General features: G+C 41.5%; 1 protein-coding gene across 1 annotated transcript in view; it reads left to right on the top strand.

Moving 5' to 3' along the window:
* The first annotated feature begins 7,592 nt into the window (after positions 1-7,592).
* Positions 7,593-25,460, top strand: part of LOC129541501 (cytochrome P450 2J2-like) — a 30,395-nt gene continuing 12,527 nt past the window's right edge. The window contains exons 1-7 of the mRNA XM_055403450.2: positions 7,593-7,901; positions 13,801-13,963; positions 16,419-16,568; positions 16,933-17,093; positions 20,409-20,585; positions 22,271-22,412; positions 22,760-22,947. Of these exons, the coding sequence (XP_055259425.2) occupies positions 7,593-7,901; positions 13,801-13,963; positions 16,419-16,568; positions 16,933-17,093; positions 20,409-20,585; positions 22,271-22,412; positions 22,760-22,947 (1,290 nt within the window). The remainder of the gene's footprint in view (positions 7,902-13,800; positions 13,964-16,418; positions 16,569-16,932; positions 17,094-20,408; positions 20,586-22,270; positions 22,413-22,759; positions 22,948-25,460) is intronic.

The following is a 25,460-nucleotide window of genomic DNA, read 5'->3' as shown; positions in this document are numbered from 1 at the left end:
CAATGCTTGGCCAGAGGGGAAAGAAGAAGGTTGAGAGAAGTCAAGGGTGCCTGTGTGCATGTTAAGTCACTAAAGTCGTGTCTGACTCTTCGATCCTATGGACCATAGCCCACCAGGTTCCTCTGTCCTTGGGATTCTCCACACAAGAATACTGAATGGGTTTCTGTGCCCTTCTCCAGGGTACCTTCCCGACCCAGGGATTGAAGCCGAATCTCTTCTGTCTCCTGCAGTGGCAGGCGGGCTCTTTATCACTAGTGCCACCTGGGAAGCCCTGACTCCTAGGGTTAAGTGTAAGCCAATAGAAGACATGGAATGGTAGGATGACTTCCATGTCTTCAAAAGTAGAAAACTGTCAGCCCCTTTACTCTATGACTGTTTTGTTTTCTCCATCAGTTCTACAATGTCTTTCCAAGAATAATGAATTTCCTTCCGGGACCCCACCAAACTCTCTTTCGTAAATGGGAGAAACTGAAAATGTTTGTTGCTAGTGTGATTGAAAACCACAAGAAGACTGGAATCCTGCTGAAACAAGAGACTTCTTTGATGCTTACCTCCAGGAAACAGAAAAGTTGAGGGAACCTGAGTGTTTTCCTGAGCAGTGTTCTTAAAGAGTACATGAGGGGACTATTGTATCTTATTGCTGATGTAACAAATCACCACAAACTTGGCGGCTGAAAACAACACACATTTATCAAGTCAAGGTGACGGCAGGGCTGGCTCCCTCAGAGGCCTGAGGGAGGATCCACTGATGGACTTTTCCAGTGTCTAGAGGCTGCCTGTACTCCTGGACTCAGGGCCCCTTTCCCCATCTTCAAAGCCATTGATGCAGCTTCTTCTCTGCCACCATCATCACATCTCTTTATGTACTCCTTACCTCCCCTTATAGACTTGTGATTATAGTGGGCACAGTGGGATAATCCAGGATAATCCTCCCATATCGAGACCCTTAACCTCATCCTATCTACAAAGTTCCGTCTGTCAAAAAGCATTCAACCATTCCAACATGTACATCTTTGTGTGTTATTATTCAGCCAACCACACGGGAGGAAAAATAGAGGCAGTATTTCAGACAGTGTTGGAATATTGTTAACTCAGAATTGATGCTACAATAAGTTTTGACTTCCTCCCTCACCCCTATTTCATCCACTTTCCAATATTATATTCGAGAAGCAAGTAAAAGGCCAAATTGGATGTATATCCTTTAACAAAGTAAGCCTTCTGGTTGACGCTTATCACGGCATCAGTGTCATTATTTGGACTCATCAGATTGTTCATTCCTTCTCCTGGAGTTGAAAGAACAGTGCACTTTTTCTGTCTCCTCTCTTATTCCACCTTATTGTTATAACACTAATAGAAGCATTCATTGCTCCTGAGAGGAGGAGACTTCACTTGCTATACAGTGTGCAGATGTGGGACCAGGTTGTGGTTGACATAAAGTGTGGGTGATAGAATTAAGAGAAATTTCAAGTGAAATGGACCAGCACAGTGAAGAATGGAATGAAAGCAGAATGAGGGAAAGTGAGGCTCTAAGGAAGACTCCTGGGTTTCTTACTGCATTCCAGGAAGGATAGTGGTTCCTTACACTGGGTGACCTGATTCTATTATTAAACCTTCAATGGAGTGTGCTTGATAATGGATGGAAGTTAATGGGAGAAAGTTAGATGAATGAGATCATTTTCATGTTGTAGAAGCTCCCATAGTTACCTCTTCACTGAGCAGCTCAGTTGATTTTGGTCCAGAACTGCCTGCTCACTGTCACATCATTCATACATGTTGCGTACATGTTCATTGATACATACATGTTCTCTCCCAAGATCTGCACGAAGTCCCTCCAGAGATCCATTCTTTACTCAGAAGTAATCACAGTCCCCTGATAAAATTCCCAGCAGTTAATTCCAGTCCATCATCTTAAACTTTCCCATGGCAAAGAGCAAGGTCCTAGGGATTGGGCTCAGAAGGTGGAGGGTTGGGGATGCTGAGGGACTTCAGGGTGCTGTCAGCCTTGGTGTGGGAACCTGGGGAACTGCTGCCCCTTTGCACACATCTGTTGTGTGTGTCAAGTCTTTGTGAGGTTTTTCTGCCTTCTCCAGGGTACCATGGTGCTGACCAACCTGACTGTACTGCACAGGGACCCCACAGAGTGGGCCACCTCTGACACAGAGAATTTTTTCGAGAATGGACAGTTTAAGAAAAGGGAATCCTCCCTGCCTTTCTCAATAGGTGAGTAGCAAGATATAGGCATCTGAAAATCCAGAGTCCCTTTCTCTGCCCTTGCCTACTCTTCTCCTTGTGATGCTTTGCTTTAATTGGAATGTCTCCAGATAGCCCTGCCCAATGTGACTCACTCTTGCTGTGGTTGCACCTCAGGATTCCTTGGGTGGAGCATCACTGGGACTCGTGATCTTACTGCCTAAACTCTGGCTTGATTCTGGTGATGATTTCAGCTTCAAGTTGTTCTGTCTCCCAGAACACTGGGAACAGAAGCTTAGCCTCTGCCTGCTACCCACAGAGAAGGTTGGAACATTGCCATCTTTATAGAATTTTAAATGATCCAAGATCTTTTTATGGTGGCATACTCCATAGTGGCTCGAGGGCTTCCCAAATGGCTCAGATGATAAAGAATCTGCCTGCAGTGTAGGAGACCTGGGTCCAATCCCTGGATCAGGGAAGATCCCCTGGAGACAGGAAAGGCTACCCATTCCAGTATTCTTGCCTGAGAAATCCCATGGACAGAGGAGACTGGCAGGCTACAGTCCATGGGGTCGCAAGGAGTCGGACACAACTGAGTGACAAGACACTTACACTTTGCTTCTCTGGTGGCTTAGATGGTAAAGAATCTGCCTGCAAAGCAGGAGACCTGGATTTGATCCCTGGGTTGGGATCAAAACTAAAGCTAATTGCTAAGAAAGGGATGGAGGAGGCACCAGTAAAGGGGCTATTTCTTTATTATTATGGGCAACGCAAGTGACTCTAGGTGCCTTGGACTTACCAGATGAAATTCTATTCTATATATTCTCTCTGAAGAGGTCTTTTTGCCTTTTTTAATTTCTAATAACCTTTAAAAAACCTAGTTAATATATTTACAGGGTGTGCAACCAGAAATGTATATGGAGAATGCAGAGATATTCTCTCATATTTCCAAGTCATCCAGTTGCAAAATGGTGTAACTCTTAACAGTATGAAATAAGAAAAAGTCTTCATATATACCAGATAGTTAGTCAAATATGCTCTTGAGATCGTTTCAAATAATTTCCCAAATCCTTGATTCTATAAATGTTTCCTGAGTACCTATTATGTGTCAAGCATTCAGCCTGGAGGATATGACAATGATTAGGTAGGGGAAAAAAAAATTCAACTCTCATGAACCATATATTGTAGTGTAATCTTACAAGGTTCAAATTCCAGTCACCACATTGGGGATAAGGAAGGACTCTGAAGCTTAGCAGGGTCAAGAATGGTACCTACAGTCATAAAGCTCACAGGGGCAGAGTTAGAACTCAATGTTAACCAGGTTTATCAAATATAAAACCTGAGTTAGGAATGTGACATGATTAGATGCATCATTTAGGAAAATAGCAATTAATACAGCTACTTCAGTTTTCTTTGATTGGTGTTATCATGATATATCTTCCTCTAACCCTTTAATTTCAATGTATCTGTGTCTCCATATTTAAAATCAGCCTGCTCTAGGCAACATACAGTTGGGTTTGTGTGTGTGTGATCAAAAACAAACAACAGGAGATCTACCTGACATATAAAATTTTAAATGTAGAGTAAATCACCAGCTGTGGGGTTTCATGTTGTAATGGTTAGCACTCTGGACTCTGAATCCAGTGACCTAATTTCCCTGGTGCTTAGATGGTAAACAATCACTCTGCAGTGCAGGAGACCCAGGTTTGATCTGTGGGTCAGGAAGATGCCCTGGAGAAGGAAATGGCAACCCACTCCAGTATCTTGCCTGGAGAATTACACGGACGGAGGAGCTAGGTGGGCTACAGTTCATAGAGTCTTAAAGAGTCAGACAAGACTGAGTGACAAACACTTTCACTTCTAAGTATATAGGACAGTAGTGTTAACTCTAACCACAGCATTTTACACATGATCTCTAGAAATTTTCCATCTCATATAGCTGAAACTCTATTCCCATGGAACAGAACATTTTCATTTTCTCCTTCCTCCGGTACATGGAAACCACAAGTGTGGGCAAACTGGGAGACTTATGCACCATTGGTAAGAATGTAAAGTGGTACAGCTCCTATGGAAAACAGTATGGAGATTCTTTACAATTAAAAATAGATCTTCCCTATGAAACATTGGTGCTATAACTGGGCACTTATCCACAAGAATAGAAATCAGAAAATTGAAGAGAGAGCTTTTCATTTCAAAGCACCATTATTCATAATAACCAAGAGTTAGAAACAAGCCAAATATCCTTTAATGAATAAACAATGAAAATGTGTACTATACATACAATGAAATAATCTTCAGTCATAAAGGAGAAAGAAACCTTATCAAATTCTAGAAATGAATGACCATTGGTGACTTTATACTGAGTGAAATAAGTCAGCCATTGAAGGACAAATATTACATGATTCTACTTCTCTCAATTATCTAAAATAGACAGCTCATAGACGAAACTGTGAGGTGTCCAAGGTTGCTTTGACTATTCAGAATCTTCATGATTTCATATAGATATTAGGATTATATTTTCTATTTCTAATAAAAATGCCTTCGGGATTTTGACAGGAATTATATTGACTAACATGAGCAATTTAATAATATTAATTCTTCTAGTTCATGAGCCTGAGATAGCTTTCCATTTATCTGCATCTTTAATTTTCCTCAGCAATATTTTACATTTTCAATATAAAGTCCTTTGCCTTCTTGGTTAAGTTTATTCCTAAGTATCTTGTTCTTTCTGATGCTGGGCTAAAACTGTTTCTATGTGTAGATGACATTATTTTAATATGTGTGTGTGCGTGTGTGTGTGTGTGCATGCTCACTCATGTCCAATTCTTTGTGACCCCATAGAGTGAGTCTACCAGGCTCCCCTGTCCATGGAATACTTCCAGGCAAGAATACTGGAATGGGTTGCCATTTCCTTCTCCAGGAGATCTTCCAGACTCTGAGACTGACCTGGGTCTCTTTTACATTGGCAGGCGATTCTTTACCACTGTGCACTTGGGCAGCCCATCTTAATATCTAGAAAACTCTAATGATTACACACATACAAAAACTGTTACAAATAATAAATGAATTCAGCAAAGTCTCAGGATCCAAAACCTACAAAAATCAGTCATGTGTCTGTATCTTAATAATGAATCATTTGAAAGGAGTCCTTTTTTTTTTTTCATGGACTCTGACAGTCTTTTAACAAGTGTGTTCAGAATATAAATATTTACTGTGGTTGCTGATACAGATTATTATCTATCATAGTCATTATTTTGTTTTTCTATTCATTGCTTTTTATTTGTGTTTCTTTTTTGTCTTTCACTCTTTTTCTCTCTCCTTTGGTTTTAACTGAGTATTTTGTATAAATCCATTTTTTCTTCTGTCTGAGCATACAGTTATATTTCTTTTTTAAAACTTCAGTGGTTGCCCCATAGTTCACAGTATACATTTCCAACTAATTCAAATCCACCTTCAAATAATACTACACTGCTTAATTAGAAATTCAAGTACCTTATAACAGAATTTTCCTAATTCCTTCCTTCTGTCCAACCAACATTGCATCTTTCATATCACTTATCTATATGCTAAAATCACCAAATACATTGTTGCTATTTTTTTGAAGAAACTTTTATTATCAGCTCAATTAAGAAAAAGCAAGTAAGACTCAATATGCTTTACTTGTTTCTCTAATGTTCTTTATTTATATTTGTGTTTCTGACCTATATATCTTTCTTTCTGACGACCTTAAACATTATTAAGGCAGGTCTACTAGCAACAAATTCCTTCAAACTTTGTTTGAAAAGATGTTTACTTCTCCTTAACTGCTAAATGAAACAAAGCATGAATCCGCATAATTTTGTCACTGAAGTAACTTATATAAACAGAAGAGTTCAGTCCCTTGTTACAGAGTACCTCACAAAAATTGTACGGTTCTGTTGTTTTTCCAAAGTTCAAAAGGCTGGGCTCCAATCCTTTGGTGAGAAGGTGACTGAAAAATACAAAGCTCAAGTGTCTGTGGAACTCTCTGAGATGTAATGAAACCATAAACCTTAGTACACCCTTGGTCTCAGAATGACAGGCTCTCTAAATAGAGCAAAACAATAAACAAACCAACAAATGAGAAATGGAATATTTCCTGTTGTATTAGTAAACAAAGTATGTCAAAGTCATCAGCGATTGAAGTAACTGCACATGGTGAACTGATGACCCTTGAGGGAACTTAGGAAAGAAAGAATACTTGCCACCTAGGAGCCATCAGACTGCAGCTACTCCCTACTCAGGATGTGATGACACAGGATACTGGCCCCAGATAGGTGAGGTGCCTATCAAAGGAATGATTTCAGTGAGCCCAGATTCTTGCATCATCCCATATATAAATAGAAAAGAGTTAATTCCTTAATTTGCGATATCTGGTTTTACTTTAATTGACAATAATCTTTTGCCATTCAGACTACCTGTCCCCCCACCAACTCCTCTGAGCAGTTCTCTGTTACTTGAAATGCTGCTGTCCTAGCTGGTGACTGCAGCCATGAAATTAAAAGATGCTTGCTCCTTGGAAGAAAAGCTATGACCAACCTAGACAGCATATTAAAAAGCAGAGACATTACTTTGCTGATAAAGGTCCGTCTAGTCAAAGCTATGGTTTTTCCAGTAGTCATGTATGGATGTGAGAGTTGAACTATAAAGAAAGCTGAGCTCCAAAGAATTGATGCTTTTGAACTGTGATGTTGGAGAAGAGAGTCCCTTGGACTGCAAGGAGATCCAACCAGTCAATCCTAAAGGAAATAAGTCCTAATATTCATTGGAAGGACTGATGCTGAAGCTGAAACTCCAATACTTTGGCCACCTGCTGTGAAGAACTGACTCCTTGGAACAGACCCTAATGCTGGGAAAGATTAAAGGCGGGAGAAGAAGGGGATGACAGAGGATGAGATGGTTGGATGGCATCGCCGACTCAATGGACATGATATGAGCAAGTTCCAGGACCTGGTGATGGACAGGGAGGCCTAGCATGCTGCAGTCCATGGGGTCACAAAGAGTCGGACGTGACTGAGCGACTGAACTGAACTAGCTTGAAGTCCAAAACTTCTCATGGAATAAAACATAACTCTCAATGTTTAGGTTGTGAATATTCTTTCAGTGGACACAAAAAAACCTCCCAGCCTAGCCTTTTCTCAGATCCAAGTATGTTTTCCAGGGGATCCCATGCCTGATATCTCGTGGGTAGCAGGCAGGCTGGGCTCCAGCCCAGAGAAGGACAGATACAGGTGGGGGAAAGTTGGGGCGAGGGGAGGAGGAGGAAGAGCAAGGAGGGGTAAGGTGGACCCGGTGCCACAGGGAGCCAGGGGTGGGGCTTAGCTGAGCGCTGGGGGAAGGGAAGAGCAGTGCTGGGAGGAGGGAAGGGCGGGTGAAACAGTAGGATGGGGCGGGGCCTGGGAACTCTGCTGACAGCACTGAGGCACAGACCCTCGGGGACTTTTGCTGCTCAGAGCACAGAAGACGGACAAGGCATCGCAGCCATGTTGGAGGTACTGGGCTCCCTGGCGGCGGCCCTCTGGGCGGCTCTTCGTCCTGGCACTCTCCTCCTGGGGTCTGTCACTTTTCTCTTCTTTGTTGATTTCCTCAAAAGGAGGCGTCCAAAGAACTTCCCGCCAGGGCCCGCGGGCCTGCCCTTTGTAGGCAACTCGCTCCAGCTGGACCCTGAAAAGGTGCAATCGACGCTTCAGCAGGTAGGACTGGGTGAAGGTGTCAGAGCCGCGTCCTGACCGTTCCTGCAGGACAAGGGCCATTCCGGGTACCGAGGACCGGAGCATGGGGGTTTCTGAAGCATTAAATCGCGAACCGGGTGCACCCTGCTTTGAGCTTCTCTTTCCTCACCGTCAACTGGAATGATTCCAGCTGTGCTTTCTAGGGGTGAACTGTTGTTAACTGTTTACTATTTAAGTGTCCCGACACGATCCGCTTTGGGGGAGGTAGGGGCTGCAGGTTTATTGTACAAAACAAAAAGTGTTTCTTGGTCCATACAGCTGATGGAAAAAGTGTAAATATTGAACTGTAGCTCTCATCTGAAGCCTCACATACTGCCAGGAGCTTTAACATCTGCATATTTTCTCTCATGTCAGGGATCCTTGGATAGAATATAGTTCAGAATCCCCTCTATATGCTCAGTAAATGTTTTTGACTGACCGAGTGACCCTTTGTCTCTTCTGTTTCTTTTATTAGAGTCTGGAGTGTGATAGACACATGTTTTTAAAGTCACTTTGAAAAAATAAAATAAAATCATTTCGTTGTGTCTGGTTACATATTACTGGGATATTCTAGTGTGATCACTTGTCTTTCAATAATTTTATTCTTGGTGGGGGTAGGGGTGAATGCTATATTTCCCCTCTTGGAGGTTCGTTTTCCATATGTAAAATGAGGATGTATGTGCATGTGCTTAGTTGCTCAGTCATATTCAACTCTTTGTAATCCCATAGGCTGTAGCTCACCAGTGTCCTCTGTCCATGAGATTTTTTTTCAGGCAAGAATACTGGAGTGGGTTGCCATTTCCTTCAGGGGATCTTTCAGAATTGGGGATTGAACCCGAGTCTCCTTTGTCTCCTGCACTGCAGGTGGACTCTACCTGCTGAGCCATCCCTGCCTAAATCCTCATGACTTTTCAACTCCAGTGCTTCCATCCACACAAGGACAGAGTTCCTCAGCTTCAGGTTCCTCCATCTGCAATCCACTCTCAATAAAGTACTCATTTAAAAATGTCATCCTCTGCCTAGGTTTTCTTAGTGCTTTCTGCTGCTTCCTAGAGTTCATATTCCTTAGGGAGCCACATGGATCCCTTCTTGTAGCCTCTTTTCACTTTATAGTCATCTCCCATCAAGGCTCCCTAACTGTGGCCACCCTGAATTTCTTAAAATTCCCTTCATCACTCAACACTGTCTCAAGAATCAACTGCCTCCCTGCCTCTCAGCACAGGCACCTTCCTGACCGACGACACTGTGGTAAGTGGTTGTGATGATTAAATAAAAAGAATGTTCAGTGTTAAAATAGCTTACAGTTGGTGCTCAAAAAAGAATAGTTCTAGTTCCCTAGAAATTTCTGGAGCACTTTCAACACAAGCCTGTATTACAAACTCAAGTTCAGATGGAGATGGCTTCATCACCATCTGGGAGAAACAGCCAATCGGTTGCACTAAGTGACAGAAGGAGTATATAGAATTTTAAAGCTAAGATGCTAAGATTCTAAACCTATGCCTTTCTTTAAGAATTGTGCTGTTTAATTTCCAAGTATTGGAAGATCTTCCTGATTTCTTTCTGTTAATGATTTACAGTTGGCACTCATTAGGGTCAGAGGACATATACTGTATTTCAACTTTGAACAGATATGTAAAGATTGGTTTTATGACCTAAAATGGAGTCCATGCATGCTTGAAATAATGTCTTCTGCTGTTGTTGTTGGAGCATTCTGTACTATATATCAGATAGACTTGAAGAGGTGAGTGTATTGTTTAGTGCTTCTATATACCCTTGTTGACTTTTTATCTACTGATTCTGTCAATTATTAGGAGAGGCATGTTAAAGTTTCCAACTGTAATTGGAAGTTTATCTATGTGTCAAAGCAGTTCTGATAGTTTTACTTTATATATTTGGCAGCTCTTTTTATTTGACTCATGCACATTAAAATTGTTACGTTATCTTGGTGAATTGGCTCTTTAATTATTACATGTTCTTCTCTATCCCTGATGATTTTCTTTGCCTGAATGTTATCTGTTATAATAGAGCCACACCAGCTCTCTTTTAATTAGAGTTTGCACACTATATGCTTCTCCAGTCTTTCACTTTTAACCTACTTGTATGATTATACTTGAAATGAGTTTTTATATAGAACATATAGGTGGGTCATTTTGTCATTGTGCCAATATCTCTTTTAATTGGTGAACCTAGATCATTTGTATTTAGTGTAACTTTTGATGTCTGAGGGATTCCCTGGTAGCTCAGCTGGTAAAGAATCCTCCTGCAATGCTGGCGACCCTGGTTCGATGCCTGGGTCAGGAAGATCCCCTGGAGAAGGGAAAAGCTACCCACTCCAGTATTCTGGCCTGGAGAATTCCATGGACTGTATAGTCCATGAAGTCACAAAGAGTCGGACAGGACTGAGAGACTTTCACTTTGATGCGTGAACACTGAAGTATGCCATCTTACTGTTCCCTTTCTGTTTTTCACTTTGCTTTTTGTTCCTCTATTTCTCCTCTCTGGTCTTCCTGTGGGTCACTTGCACATTTTTGAGAATTCCTTTCTAATTTAGCTGTAGTGTTTTTAGTATGTTTCTTTGTTTGGTACTTTAAGTGTTTGCTCTAAAGTTTATGTGCTATGCATACATAGCTTATTGTATCATCTGGGGTTGTTTCTCCATTTTAAGGCTGAGGAAACTGAAAACTAAATGATTTGCCTAAGTTACTCAACACTGAAAATGGCCAAAGAAGGACTTGAATCTTAATCTGGCCTCTACTTATGCTACTTGACTTTTCATCATATAATTAGCAGATAATTGATTTGTTCAGGGTTGCACTTATCCAACAGACACTTAGGAAGTACATATCATATGAGAGGTATAATACAAGAAGAGTATATGGTGAAATGTGTGGTATAAATTTTTGGTAACCAAATGAGATGTCATTAAGTGGGTTCATTGTGAATGGGAATCCATGGGGATACCCTCCATAGAATGTTGAAATAAATTTGGCTGAACTTGAACAGAGGCAAGTGGCTCTGTGGAGTAAAGTGGACAGGAAATTTTAAGTTGGAGAAGCGACTTGAGCTGAAACAAAATAAGAAGGCAGTGAAGAAACTGGATGATTTGTTTAGCATGATTTTCCCCCCATTTCCTCAACATTCTCTACCATAGCTGTCTGGCTTATTATAGAAACATTTATGTGAATAAGAAAAATTTCTTAAATTGGACTAAGAAGGGGAAATTGTAGATAAGGTGGTTAAATGCACTATGAGGGTTTATATAGAGTTGCTTGTAACAAAAGGATTCCAAAATACAGTAGTATAAAAAAGATTGGAATTTATTTGTCTCTCACAAGTAGGTTGAGATGTAGGCAGGAAGGCTGCTTTGCTCCACAATGTTATCTAAAACTGCAGTGTTTCTGTCTTGTTGCTCTGGCCCTGCAACAGTGTCATGTGTAAGTTCTGTGCCATGAAAAGGGGAAAGTGAGAGGTGGTGAGAAGCAACTTTCCTTTAAGAACACAACCCAGAAGATGCACACGTCACCACTACTCATATCCCATTGGATTCACGTGAAATTGAGTGTGAAGTAATGTGACCAGTTAATCCTAAGGGAGTTCCATCACTCAGCAGAAGAGAGAGAGAATGTGTCCATGCTTTCTTTAAGGATGAGACATACAGAACAAATTAAAAACAGTCCTACTTTGTGCCCATCAGCTATGCACTATATCTCTGTGCCTCTTTTTCTGAAAATTGGGCATACATTATAGAGTAGTTATAAGAACCAAATTAACTAGGATTATCAGCTTACTGCCCAGGTGCCTAGCATACAGTTGGTGCTCAGTTTATATATCTACCTCCCTCCCCATCTCTTCAAACATTTATAGTAACCAATTCAAGAAAAAAATTTTTTTGATTGCAAATGAGGCATCACTTGTCTGGCCTGATTGCTGCATGGGCTCCCTTCATACACTCTCTGGCCACTTCCCCTCCATTTCTTTGTCAATATCTTACAAGAAATCTTTTGCTAAAATACACTCCCAAATATATCAATAAAAATACATAATTTTATTATTAACCTTAGTATTATGATTACTAACCCCAGAATCCTAAAGATAAGAATTTGTAAGAGCCCTCATTTTATTCATTTGGAAACTGAGACAGAGAAGTTAAATAACTTGACCAAGTATCACACAGAAAATAACCAGTGGAAGCTGGATACCAAGGGATGTGTATGCCTTCAAAATCCAAGTACTAAGCACTCACCTTACCTCTCCTATTCAATTTTTAATTGCAAACAAAACAAGATATAAAGTGTTTCACTTGACATTAAGACATCCTCGGTCTAGCTCATAGTACCTTTCCGGCCTTGTATCCCATCTCCCTACACAAGTAAGAGGTACCCTTTCCAGGAAGCTGTCCCAGCCCCAGGACCCTTCTGTGTGTGTGACACACCCAGACACTCTTCCTTTCACTCGCACTCTCTCTCCCCTTCCTGCCCCATTACTCTCATTCTCAGTTTATTGCTGTCACGTCCAGTAAACTCTAAGTTCCCAGTGCTATTTCAGCTTTATGTCTTTGTCTTTAACTCTTACAAATACCTCCAGTCCTTAATATCTTTGGCACTTTGGCTCAGTTACTTCTCCATGACTCATTTTCCTTACTAAAACATGAATAATATCATTACTGCCATAGAGTGGATGGACGAGTAGTTAAGAAAATGTGCTTCCACCACAGGAGGCAAGAGTTCGATTCCTATTCAGGGAACTAAGGACCCACAGCAATGTGGTGCAGTCAAAAAAAGATAAATTTGGTCTAGCTTCCCTAGTAGGGAATACACACCATCATAGTATGGTGTGAGGGAAATGAGACAAAAGGTGAAAGGTGGTTAACTTGGCACCCAGTGGATGTGGTTGTCTGTGACCACCAGTGCCTTTCTCCTGTACATCATCAGCCCTTTGGTCTTGTCCTGTCTGCCCCCTTGAGCAACGGCACCTATGCTCCTTTGCTCACGGAGCCCATTCATCCCCCAGAGTCTAAAGTGGCTGTCTGCCAGAATCGAAAATAAACTTTCCCATTGCTGTTCTCTTTCTTCCTCGCGGAAATTTTCTTTCTCCTTTTTCGGGGCTGTAGAGAGCACATTGCCCTGCTTGTGAGATTTTAGTTCCCCATCCAGGGTTAAACCTGTGTCCAAGGCACTGAAAGTCCAAGTCCTGACCACTGGACAGCCAGGGAATTACCCTTCCCAGAAACTGTAAGCAAAAAATCATTTTCTCCCTCTTATACATGGGGAGTGGAGGCTCCAAAAAAAAGTGAAACAACTTTTCCGAGATCTCACAGCCAGCCAACTGTAGAGTTAACATGGCTCCAGCTAGTGTGTTCTTGTCTATGACTGGTCCTAGCCCTGTAATGAATTTTTTGCCACCTAGAACCTGTTGAAGAAGGGGACACTGTCTTGTGGTTAAACAGATATGATTTTCTATGAAGTCCATGCTTTCTACCCCAGACATTCACTAAACGCATCTCTGCCTTCTCTGGTGAATCACATGGACTGAATTCTCTAGCTTCACTAGACTCTAAGATACTTGAGGTTAGAGACCTTGCTTCTTTTATTGTATCCTTATGCCTTATTCTCAGGTTACATATTCTCACTCAATCCAAGTAAGATGAATGTATGTATGAGTATTTATAATGAATCCTATAGTGGATTGAACTGAAGTCAAGTTGACAGCAAGAGAAATGGAAACAGAAATATTTCCAACAGCCCAAGGTATATACACACATACACAGAGAGAGAGAGAGAGAGACTCCCCTCATCATAATCTCCTCCAACTCCACATACCCTCCATTCCAGGACACACAGACATGTGCATGTATAACTGTGACTCTTCTACTATTTTTCAGTTTGTGAAGAAATATGGGAATGTTTTTAGCTTGGATTTTGGTACATTTCCTTCTGTTCTTATAACTGGATTACCCTTAATTAAAGAAGCGCTTGTCCACCAAGGCCAAAACTTTTCCAACCGCCCCATAATGCCTCTCCAAGAGCGTATCTTTAACAATAAAGGTAAGTTCTTACATTGGTCAGCGTATGTTTGATATTCTTACGGTCTGCGGAAAGTATCTCCAACAATCCCAGGGACCAGGCTCCTCATAAGGAACCTGAGTGCCCACATTTCCCTGTTGAAAGCACCCCCTCAGGGCACCTGGCAGAGTCAGCTCTAATGTCAGAGATTTGGGAGAAGTAACATCACCTGTGTGAACTCACTGTTGATAAATAAGTATCCTCATCACTCAGTGATGTGATGTGTTGTTTAAGCAGAGAAAAGGAAATCCATCCTCAGACTCTCTTTCTGCTTTCCCACTCAGATCTCTTCCCCTAGAAAACGGATGTGGATCAGCTTGTTCCTGTTCATTAAGTGATCCCTTCTTGCCTCCAGTTCCTTATGCTCTATTACTAAGGCTGTGTCCCAAAGGTATCTCAAGCCTTCTATCTATGTTAAAAGAGTTTGGCATGAATACTTAGAATGGTCACTAAATAAACTTACATTTTCAAAATTCTAAATGAAAAACTTAAGTCTATACTTCTACAAAAACACCATTTTTTCAGGTATTTCTCAATCCCTCTTTGAAATACTTCACCCATTATTCTACATCCATTCACTCAATTATCTGTCATGAGAACCTAGGACTAGAGGCACCAGTGACAGAGTAGTGAGTAGAACAGAAAAAAATACTTGATTTTTTAATTTATATGCTATTAAGAGAGACAGTATCAAGTACGCTAAAATTTAACACCTCAGTTTTATGAAGATAAGAGCAGAGTTCACTTAGTATGGGTATCGAATCTGGTCCTGAGATTCAGGAAAAGCTATTGTAAGTAAATAATAAGTAATAAAATGAAGAAGCAATCCACTAGAGGGAACAGAATATGAAAAGTTTCTAAGATGGGAAAAAGGACAGACAACTGAGGAATTGAAAAGTATCCAGTGTGAGAAGAACAGAGTTTAAATGAAGATGAAGATGCTAAGTTTGACCAGAAAGAGTTCATGTTTAAGGATGTTGCTTTTTATCCTAATAACAATGCAGGCTTCTAAATGTTTAAATAGTAAGAGGAATCAACATACTTATAAAGACTTCTCTAAGCTTCAATGTCAAGAATGGAATAAAAGGAGCAAAACACTATTGTAGAATTTTAAGGGAGAAGAGGTGGTGGCCTAAACTAGGGAGGTGGCAAGAAATGGCAGTCCAGTAGATTGCACTAGGAGAGTGACTATGAAGACAAGTTGATTTAAGCTATTCAGGAGGCATATTCAATAGGACATGATGACCTAGATGGAGGGAGAATAAGGTAGATACCCAAATGGGTCGGTAAAGGAAAAAAGGAAGATGTGGAGGAGAACAAGGTGTTCGTTGGCCTGGGCGGCGAGTTGTATGGAACAAATCATTAACTCAGTCATGAAAATGCTGAGTGTGAAGCCAAGAGAGTCAAGCAGAAAATTGGTTACGTGTCTGCAGCTGAGGCACAGATACAGACGTTCACATAGTTGATGTCATCTGAAATATTTGGAGTTGATGAGATTCCACAGAAATGGAGGATAAGGGTAAGAGAGAAGAGGCTTTGACCCAAGCTTGAAAAGGTCCATCATTTCAAAATTTGATAGGAGATAAGTTAACTAAAGGTATGATGATTTCTGTGAAGTCAGAGAATTAGCAGAAGAGTCTGGAGAGCGTGGTGTCCTGAGCATGACTGGAAAAAGAGTGTTTCAAGAAAAAAGCATCTCATGCTGTTGACACATCAACATGAGGCTGAAAAGGATCCTGGACTGAACAGCAGGGAGGGCCACTTCACTGAGGTGGTAGAAGTGAAAGGGAGAGATTAGAAGGAGTGGAAGAGTGTACTGGAATGCAGAATTGAGAGGGTGGTGGTCTCACCTGTGTTATCTGCACACCTCATGATGGATTTTTTTTATCCTTTGTTGTGATTTTCTTTTTGCATATCATTCACAATTCTTTGTTTTCTTGGGTGATTCATCTATCTTTTTAAGATCTTTAAGCACTTCCTCCTTATGAGTTTTGATTTTATATAGTCCATTAGTGCATACTTAGTATGTAGCATAACAAATACTTAAATATAGTATGTGACAAGTAATCAAAGCATGGGCGTTGGAGTCAGGCAGACTTGAAAATGAATGCCTGTTCTGCTGCTCCAACTCTGTGACCTTGCAGAATGTACTTTTACTCCTGTGCCTCAATTTTCTCATCAACAAAATTGGGGTGCTGGTTTGGCAGTAGTGATATATATAGGAGTATATCAGAGAGTGAGTTCTAAATCCCAGAATGCATTAAAAATGCTAATGTCTCCAGCATTGCAAGCAATCAGTAAATTCAATTCATTATATCAATTGCTTTGAAATTATATCTCTGAATAGTTTCAAGCATCTTAAAGCCCTTTTTTCATCCTTCTGATACATCATGGGTCTTGTTGGCTTTCTTTCATAATGTTGGCTTTCTTTTCCCAGGCTTGATCATGTCCAGTGGCCACATATGGAGGGAACAAAGAAGGTTTGCCCTGACAACTCTTAGGAACTTTGGTTTAGGAAAGAAGAGCTTAGAAGAACGCATTCAGGAGGAGGCCTCCTACCTCATCCAGACGATAGGAGAGGAGAACGGTGAGCATGTCATAGGACAGGTGCAGGCACTGTGGCTCATACGTTCACTAACCAGACGTTCATCAGTGCCTACCCCTTTCCTGAGCCAAGAATTTGTGTAGGGTGCTGAGGGGATAACAGGGAAGAGCCCCTGTAATGGGGCTCATGAATTAAGAAAAAGATGGGTAGTAAACATATTGGTTTTAAATCCTGGTCATCAGTTTGACTTCCCATGCATTGACTAAGTACTTGCCCAGAGTCAGACCCTGGGGTCACAGTCTCAGAGGTGGTTCTGTAGATGGTGTGTCATATGAAACAAAGAGTAGGATCTCTGAAAAATAGAAACAATCCAATATGAAGCCTCCATCTCTTCTTCTTCCTCCAGGACAGCCTTTCGACCCTCACTTCACAATCAACAATGCCGTTTCCAATATTATTTGCTCCATCACCTTCGGGGAGCGGTTTGACTACCAGAATAATCAGTTCCAGGAGCTGCTGAGGCTGCTGGATGAGGTCTTAAATCTGCAGATGTCAGTGTGCTGCCAGGTGAGGCAGTTGTCACTTCCTCTCTTGCATAAAGATATTATGTTGATGTCTGTCACAGATTAGATGGGGTCTTCCTTTCCTTTGTAGCTAAAAGATAACCTTTTGAAATTGACTTTAGCACAAACTTGTTTGTAATCAATCTGTTGAATTTAATGTTTTTTATAATATCATCAAATATTTACCATTGATAAATAACATTACTAATATTTGTGTAAAATACAGTACTTTACATGACATACAGGTGTACACTACATTCTTTTCCTTAAAAAACAGAATCCTGCCATCACTTTTGACTCCCTTCTGTCCGTGTCCCTCCCTAGTCCCACACCTCTGTGATCCTCAGATGTATGCTTCTGTGCCTGGCTCTAACTCAGCTCATTATTTTGAAATTTATTTATTGGGTCTTCTAATTTACTCTGTGTAGTTTTCCTCTGCATGCAGGTGCCACTGATTGTTATTCTCTTGAATAATGCTTGCAGATTTGTTGAACATATGAGGGATTTCTAATTTGAGGATGTTATGAATAAAACTGCCATGAACATTCCTGTTTTATTGTTCATGTAGACACATCCACTCATTTCTCTTGCATATGCTGCTCCTGCTGCTAAGTCGCTTCAGTCGTGTCCGACTCTTCGCAACCCCACAGACGGCAGCCTACCAGGCTCCTCCGCCCCTGGGATTTTCCAGGCAAGAGTACTGGAGTGGGTTGCCTTTGCCTTCTCTGTCTTGCATATGCACGTGTATGTAAAAATCCTTAATGGTTTCCACCGGTTGGTCTATTTCCATGCCCATCCACACTTGTTACTACCAGTTTTCTAAGTTTCTGGGATATGGATTTAAGGGATTCAACCCTCACCCTGTCGTTGGCAGTCCCTGAAATAAAGTATATGCAATTGTCAATCATACTGCCTGATCTATTTTGGGTCTCTAAAAAATGCATATTACCCCCTGCCTCACTGCCTCATCCAACCTATTCTGGTGGATGGGCATGGAAATAGACCAACCGGTGGAAACCATTAAGGATTTTTACATACACGTGCATATGCAAGACAGAGAAGGCAAAGGCAACCCACTCCAGTACTCTTGCCTAGAAAATCCCATGGATGGAGGAGCCTGGTAGGCTGCAGTCCGTGGGGTCACTAAGGGTCGGACACGACTGAGTGACTTCACTTTCACTTTTCACTTTCACACATTGGAGAAGGAAATGGCAACCCACTCCAGTGTTCTTGCCTGGAGAATCTCAGGGACGGGAGAGCCTGGTGGGCTTCCGTCTATGGGGTCGCACAGAGTCGGACACGACTGAAGTGACTTAGCAGCAGCAGCAGCAGCAGCCATCTCCTTTTGTCCTGCTAGGGTTTTAAGCCTGTCAAAAGCTCTGTTCATCTGCTTGGTCTCTCAGCCCCTTTTGTTTATTTGGAAGGGACTGTTAGGGGAAAATCAGTCCTAAGTGTTGGGGTAAACCCTTGTGTATGTAAAGGAGGATTTACTTGTAATCATTTTTAACAAGTAACATTGCCTGGAGATTTATGAACTCATCTCACCTAACCTGATAAAGCAGTTAGCATGAATCCTGGCACAGAAAACGGACATAATGAATGTGAGCTACTATGATTATTATTGTCAGTTTTATTTTTGAACAACGTTTCTTATTGTCACTTCTAATCATGCTGCTGCTGCTGCTAAGTCACTTCAGACGTGTCCGACTCTGTGTGACCCCATAGACGGCAGCCCATCAGGCTCCCCCGTCCCTGGGATTCTCCAGGCAAGAACACTGCACTGGAGTGGGTTGCCGTTTCCTTCTAATCATGGTAACCCCTAAATTCAGTAATTCCATTTTCCTCCTTCCTATTAAGGCAGAACTTAGGAAGTCTGGGGCCTCAGTGAGCATGTGTTGACTATTCCCAGGGAAAAAAATTCCTGAGAAGGTTGGATGAGGCAGTGAGGCAGGGGGTAATATGCATTTTTTAGAGACCCAAAATAGATCAGGCAGTATGATTGACAATTGCATATACTTTATTTCAGTCAATTTTTACAACAACCCTTTAAAGATGAAATGGAGCATCCTAATGTGTGCAAGTAGATATGGGAATGCTTAACCATATTCACATAGTGATCCACTGGCTGTGTGTTAAGTGTGGAATAGATCTCATGTGACCGAGTAAGGAAAATAACCCTGGTGCCCCAATGGCAGCGGATTATACTAAGCCCGGACAAATTAAATCATCATCTTCATTATTGTCATTATTACCATTATTATTATCCCCGAAGCCTTATAGCTAGAAAGTAGTAGAGCTAATATTCAAAGGAATGTATGTTTCATTTGAAGTCTAGGCAATTTTCCATTATGTTGGGCTATCTGTTTTCTACCAGATATTTTCAGGGAAAATATTTCCAAAATACACTTAATTTTATTAAAAATGTCTTATCCGCATGAAGAATACATCATAATGGTAAGATAGATAAACACATATCTATGTTTAACATAACTAACTAGCTAGCTAGAAAGAGATGTTTCATGCACAAAGATATATACACACATATTAGAGGAAAATGTCATGAAAAAATATAAAATAAGGGAATGGGAAGAGGTTCCAGAAGTACTGCATTATAGGATTATCAGGTAAGATATCTCCAAGCAAGAGCCAAACTGAATGAAATAAAAGGCTAGAATTATACAAATTCCAGAGGAAGACCAATCTTCATTGAAGGAATAGTGAATGGAAAAGGCTGAACATTGCCATTCTTGATGTTGTCACAGAGACCAATGGAGTTGGACTAGAAAGACTAAGAGAGAGTAAGATGGCAGCGAGTGATAGCAGAAGAGGGGACAGGAGTGGAAGAGGCCAGCTCATGTAGAGCTCCAGGCCAGGAGAAGGATGTAGAATTTCTCTAAATGTCATGGAAAATCTTTGCAGGATTGAAAGATAAATAGTGAAATGATCTGATTAAACTGTTAAATGATCTCTCTGGCAGCTCAGTGGAAAATAGACTGGGAAAGGGGTTGAGGAGAGAATCAGGGAAATTGTTGGGAGGCCTTAAAGCACCTAGGGAAGAAATGTTGGGGCTTTGTCCTAGAATGATAAACACATGGAGTACTGAGAAGTGGTCTGAAAATGGTTCTATTTTGGATGGAGTGCTGAAATGTTTTACCAGAGAGGAAAGAAGAGGGGTGTGACAGAGAAGATGAGTCAACGGTGACTCCAAGGGTTAATGTAAGCAAAGAAAATACATATAGAGATACAATGGTTTCTTTGTTTTCAAAAGTAGAAAACAGGTACCTCCTTGTCTCCATGACTGTTTTGTTTTCTCCATCAGCTCTACAATGTCTTTCCAAGGATAATGAATTTCCTTCCGGGTCCCCACCAAACCCTCTTTAGTAATTTGGAGAAACTGAAAATGTTTGTTGCTGAAATGATTGAAAACCACAAGAGAGACTTGAATCCTGCTGAAGCAAGAGACTTCATTGATGCTTATCTCCAGGAAATAGAAAAGGTGAAGGAACCTGAGTGTTTTCCTGAGTAGTGTTCTTAAAGAGCACATGAGGTGATTCTGATATCTTATTGCTGCTGTAAGAGATCACCACAAACTTGGTGGTTTAAAACAACCAACATTTATCAAGTCAAGGTTGGGGCAGGCTGGCTCTTTTGAGGCTCTAGGGCAGAATCTATTGATGGGCTTTTCCAGCATCTAGAGGCTGCGTGTACCCCTGAACTCACGCCCCTTTCCTCCATCTTCAAAGCCATTGATGTAATGTCTTCTTTTCCACCGTCTTCGCGTCTTCTCTTAGTTTGCTCCTTGTCTCCTCTTATACTCTTCTGATTACAATGGGTGTGCTAGGATAATCCATATCAACATCCTTAATTTCATGATATCTACCAAGTTCCATTTACCTGTTCCAGAGAATAGGACATAGACATTTTTCTGGGTCATTATTCAGCCTAGCACAAGGTTGGAAAAATAATAGAGACACTATTTCAGAGTATAGGTATATCATTAGCTCAGAATTGATGATACATTCAAAATAAAGATATTGGTTTAAGAGTATTCAGCTTGAGGTCTTTGGAAAGCCTACATATACTGCCTTTTGATAGTCTATTTCTGTCCTCTATCCATATCTGAAAGACCTGTACACAACAGGAAAAAGAAGCATTGTTTCATTATTACTTGAACCAATGTCCAGTCCCCTACCGCTTCCCCAGTTTCCTAGTGCAGAGTACAAGTGAAGCTGAGTCAGGTGCCAAAGGTTAGTCTCAAGTGGAGGACTTTTGCCTTCCTCCCTCCTCCCTATTTCATGCACGTTCAGATGTTGTTTGTGAGATTCAGGAAGAAGGCCAAATTGGATATAGGTCCTTTAACATATTAAGCCCTGTGGTTAATACTCATCACTGCATCAGTGTCATCATTTTTTATTCATTTTCAACTTTTAGAGTTGAAAGATGGTGAATTTTTTTTTCTGTCTCCTCTCTTATTTCACCTTATTGTTATACCATTAATAGAAGTATTGATTCCTCCTGAGAGGAGGAGACTTCACTTGCTATGAGGTGTGCAGGCACCCAGAGGAACACTGACACACTGAAGCTCCTACAGCAAAGTGGTGAAGATGCTGGAGTGCCACGAGGAATGATTGTTGGAACAGAGGAGTTTAACTTAAGGAGGATGTTATGAGAATTGTACTTCAGAGAAACTAATTTTATTCTTTCTGGTATCAATACAAGCATTTGTTGAGGATTTCTTATATGACCTTTATATTTCATATATTTCTTATATGACCTTTCCATCTCACATAGTTCATAATGCCAACTGAGGAGTGAATACTGAACACAGAGTGTTTAAGAGGTTTAGTAACTTGGTCAAGTTGTACATATAGTGAAAGGCATGGCTAATATTGCAATGCAAATATTATTACATTTCCAATATAATAATAGATTCTCCCAAAATATGGAAGTAAAGAGATTCTCTCAATTTTCATCCATCCAACGTGACAAAAGCTTCCTGCACTTGGGGCAGGAGTATGCTAATGATACTGCAATAATAAGCCTCTGCCTGCTGAAATGGTCAAAGAAAAAGTCATTTCTCTTGGGGGAGTCTTTCCTCCCATGTTCTCGCTAGGATGAAGCCTCCTATGTTGTGGCAACTAAGAACCATCTGGATAAACCAATAATCACTATATTTTCTAGCATAAGGGCAATGCTGCTTCAAGTTTCCGTGAAGAAAACCTCATCTACAACACCCTGGATCTCTTCTTTGCTGGAACGGAGACAACTTCAACTGCCCTGCGCTGGGGGCTGCTCTACATGGCCCTTAACCCCGAAATCCAAGGTGAGCTCATTAGTGGATGGGCCTAGGCCAGCTCAGTATGCTTCCATAAATTAGCTCATCTATGTCTCAATATTCCTAAAGGGAAAGTTGGTTCACCCTCACTAATAAGAAGAACTTGAGGCTCACACAGCTTTAGGAACTCGTAGCAGGAATGTTGTTGAGCAAGAGTTTTCCACCTAATTTGTCTCACATCAGGGCCCACTTCTCACTCTCATACCTCCCTGAGAAGCTAGTCTGGAGAGCCTAAGATAGCCATTTTGGTGCTGGTTATTTCATTCCTTAACTTAACCAGGCTCAAAGAGAGTTATGGAAAAACAGAATAATAGAACCTCCTCTGCTTTTTTCAGAAAAAGTCCAAGCTGAAATTGACAGGGTGCTTGGCCAATCACAACAGCCAAGCACAGCCACTCGAGAGTCCATGCCCTACACCAACGCTGTCATCCACGAGGTGCTGCGAATGGGGAACATTATCCCTCTGAATGTGCCCCGGGAGGTGGCAGTGGACACCACCCTGGCTGGATACCACCTGCCCAAGGTAATTAGGGGCTCACATCAACAGCCTCAGATCTCCAAGCTCATATTTGTAAATGATGGGATTCTCAATGGCAAATGTGATGTGTTTGCTTGTCTTAGGGAAACACTTAATTGGAAAGGGAGATATATTACCACTGATGTAATTCTAGATATTTTTCCTTATGTGGGGTCTTTAGAATATTAGTTCAAATAAATGTTAATAGTTGTTCTAGAGGAGAAGGGGGATTCCTACGTCAAACACGTTGAGACAAAGGCTGGCTTTTCTCTGCTGTGAGATTTCTCATTCTTTTTACTACCTGACGTGCATTGTTAATTCTTGTGGGGAAAGAGCTGGCAGGAATTCTTAGTCAGACTTTGCCATGAGGTCCTTTTCTTTGCCATGGGAGAGCTTTTCACAGGATAGGGACCTGCCAGACTTATTTTGGAAAATTCTGTTTCAAAATCCTGGGGGTTTAGAATGTTGAAATACGAGAGACAGTTGAGACCTTCTGGGCCAACATCATATTAAACTGGGTTTCTAACATAATATCCCCACAGGTATTGCTTCCAGCCTTGACTTACAGTCCCTTGATGGGACTACCTCACAAGGGAATCAATCCAAGCCTGTGCACACTGAATATCACAAAAGCAGTGAAAGAACGAATGGTTTTTAAGCAGTGATCATGTCCTATGGACTATATAGGTTCTTTCAACTTAATCAGTTCTCAGAATAATTCTATCTTTTATTTTTGTTTTACAAATTTATAATGAAGGCTCAGAGCTGATTAATCTTGCATAAAATCTCTGGTGTACAAAGTGATAAGAGTTGGGTTAAAGAAATAGATGTGTTCAGAGCCCCAGCCTCATCTATTTTGTACTATACCATGTTTTCTCCACAAGCATTGCTTTACATTGCTTTAAAAGAAGCTCCTTAAATTGTTCTCAGTAAGACCCTGTTATGGAGAAGGCAATGGTGCCCCACTCCAGTACTCTTGCCTGGAAAATCCCGTGGACAGAGGAGCCTGGTAGGCTGCAGTCCATGGGGTGGCTAAGAGTCGGACACAACTGAGTGACTTCACTTTCACTTTTCACTTTCATGCACTGGGGAAGGAAATGGCAACCCCCTCCAGTGTTCTTGCCTGGAGAATCCCAGGGACGGGGGAGCCTGGTGGGCAGCCATCTATGGGGTCGCACAGTCGGACACGACTGAAGCGACTTAGCAGCAGCAGGACCCTGTTGAGTTCCCTGTCCTCACAAAGGCAATTCTGCACTCTGCCAGTCACTCTTAGATCTCAGCAATCAGCTCTCCTGAACCCACTAGTGCCCTCTCTGTACACTGGGACATTCACAGTTCTGCTTTCTCAACACCTTAGTCCATTTCCATGGATCCATTTCAGTTTGTCTGAGTCCCTGTTTTTGTGTCGAACCTGGCGTTGATTTCAATATAAAACCAGAAGAGCCTCTGCTCTGGGCTCGCCTTGGTCATGGTTCCTGCAGCCCTTGGAGAAGCAGCTATTCCCACAGTGATTTCATTTACTATTTTCTTGCTGATTGACCATCTTATGGATGAATTCTGAGGTCTAGATGATATTACAGGTGATCTTCACATATTCATAACAATTCACTTAGCTCCAGAGAACCATCCTAGCTCAAGAGATTGGTTTTGTAAGATTTTTTTTTTTTTCTGATGTACTGTTCTGCAAGACCCTTACCCATTGGGTGGGCAACTTGCAAACTGGAAAACAATTATACTACAGAAGCTCTACCACAGGAGTGAAAGTCCTGAGCCCCAAGGCAATCTTCCCAGCCTGAGGGTCTGGCTTCAGGAGGTGGAGCCCCCAAGAATCTGGCTTTGAATGTCAGCAGCCTTTTATTGCAGGAATTCAACTGGACTAAAGGAAACATCAGCTCAACTCTTGGGTCATGTACACACTGAGACCCATGGAGCAATAGCGGTTACCTCATAAGAGTCTGGACCAAACCTACCTACTAATATTGGAAGGTCTCCTGCGGAGGAAGGGGGCAGCTGGGGCTCACGGCAGGGACAAAGACCCTGGCACTGGCAGGTCTAATGAGCAGTCACTGGCATGAAGATGCCCAGAGGCCACCATGCAAAAAAGTATAGGAGCAAGTGGCATGATTGAGAAACTGAAAAAGGCTTGATATAGTGGGAGTGCAGGCAGAAGGACTATGACTCAGATAGAGGGCTGGTGATATGTCCTTAATCTGAGTGATGAGAACTATCTATTTGGAGGGTTTTTATCAAGTTCCAGGAGTGTTAGGTGGATAGGAGTGACATAACTAAATCATCGGAGAAGGCAATGGCAAGCCACTCCAGTACTATTGCCTAGAAAATCCCATGGATGGAGGAGCCTGGTAGGCTGCAGTCCGTGGGGTCGCTAAGGGTCGGACACGACTGAGCGACTTCACTTTCACTTTTCACTTTCCACTTTCACACATTGGAGAAGGAAATGGCAACCCACTCCAGTGTTCTTGCCTGGAGAATCCCAGGGACGGGGGAGCCTGGTGGGCTTC

Source organism: Moschus berezovskii, chromosome 4 (assembly GCF_049115385.1).
Source record: "Moschus berezovskii isolate FMDL1 chromosome 4, NW_MosBer_1.0, whole genome shotgun sequence".
Classification (NCBI taxonomy): Eukaryota; Metazoa; Chordata; class Mammalia; order Artiodactyla; family Moschidae; genus Moschus; species Moschus berezovskii.
Note: the sequence above shows the minus strand (reverse complement) of the source record. Positions and strands in the feature narration are given on the sequence as shown.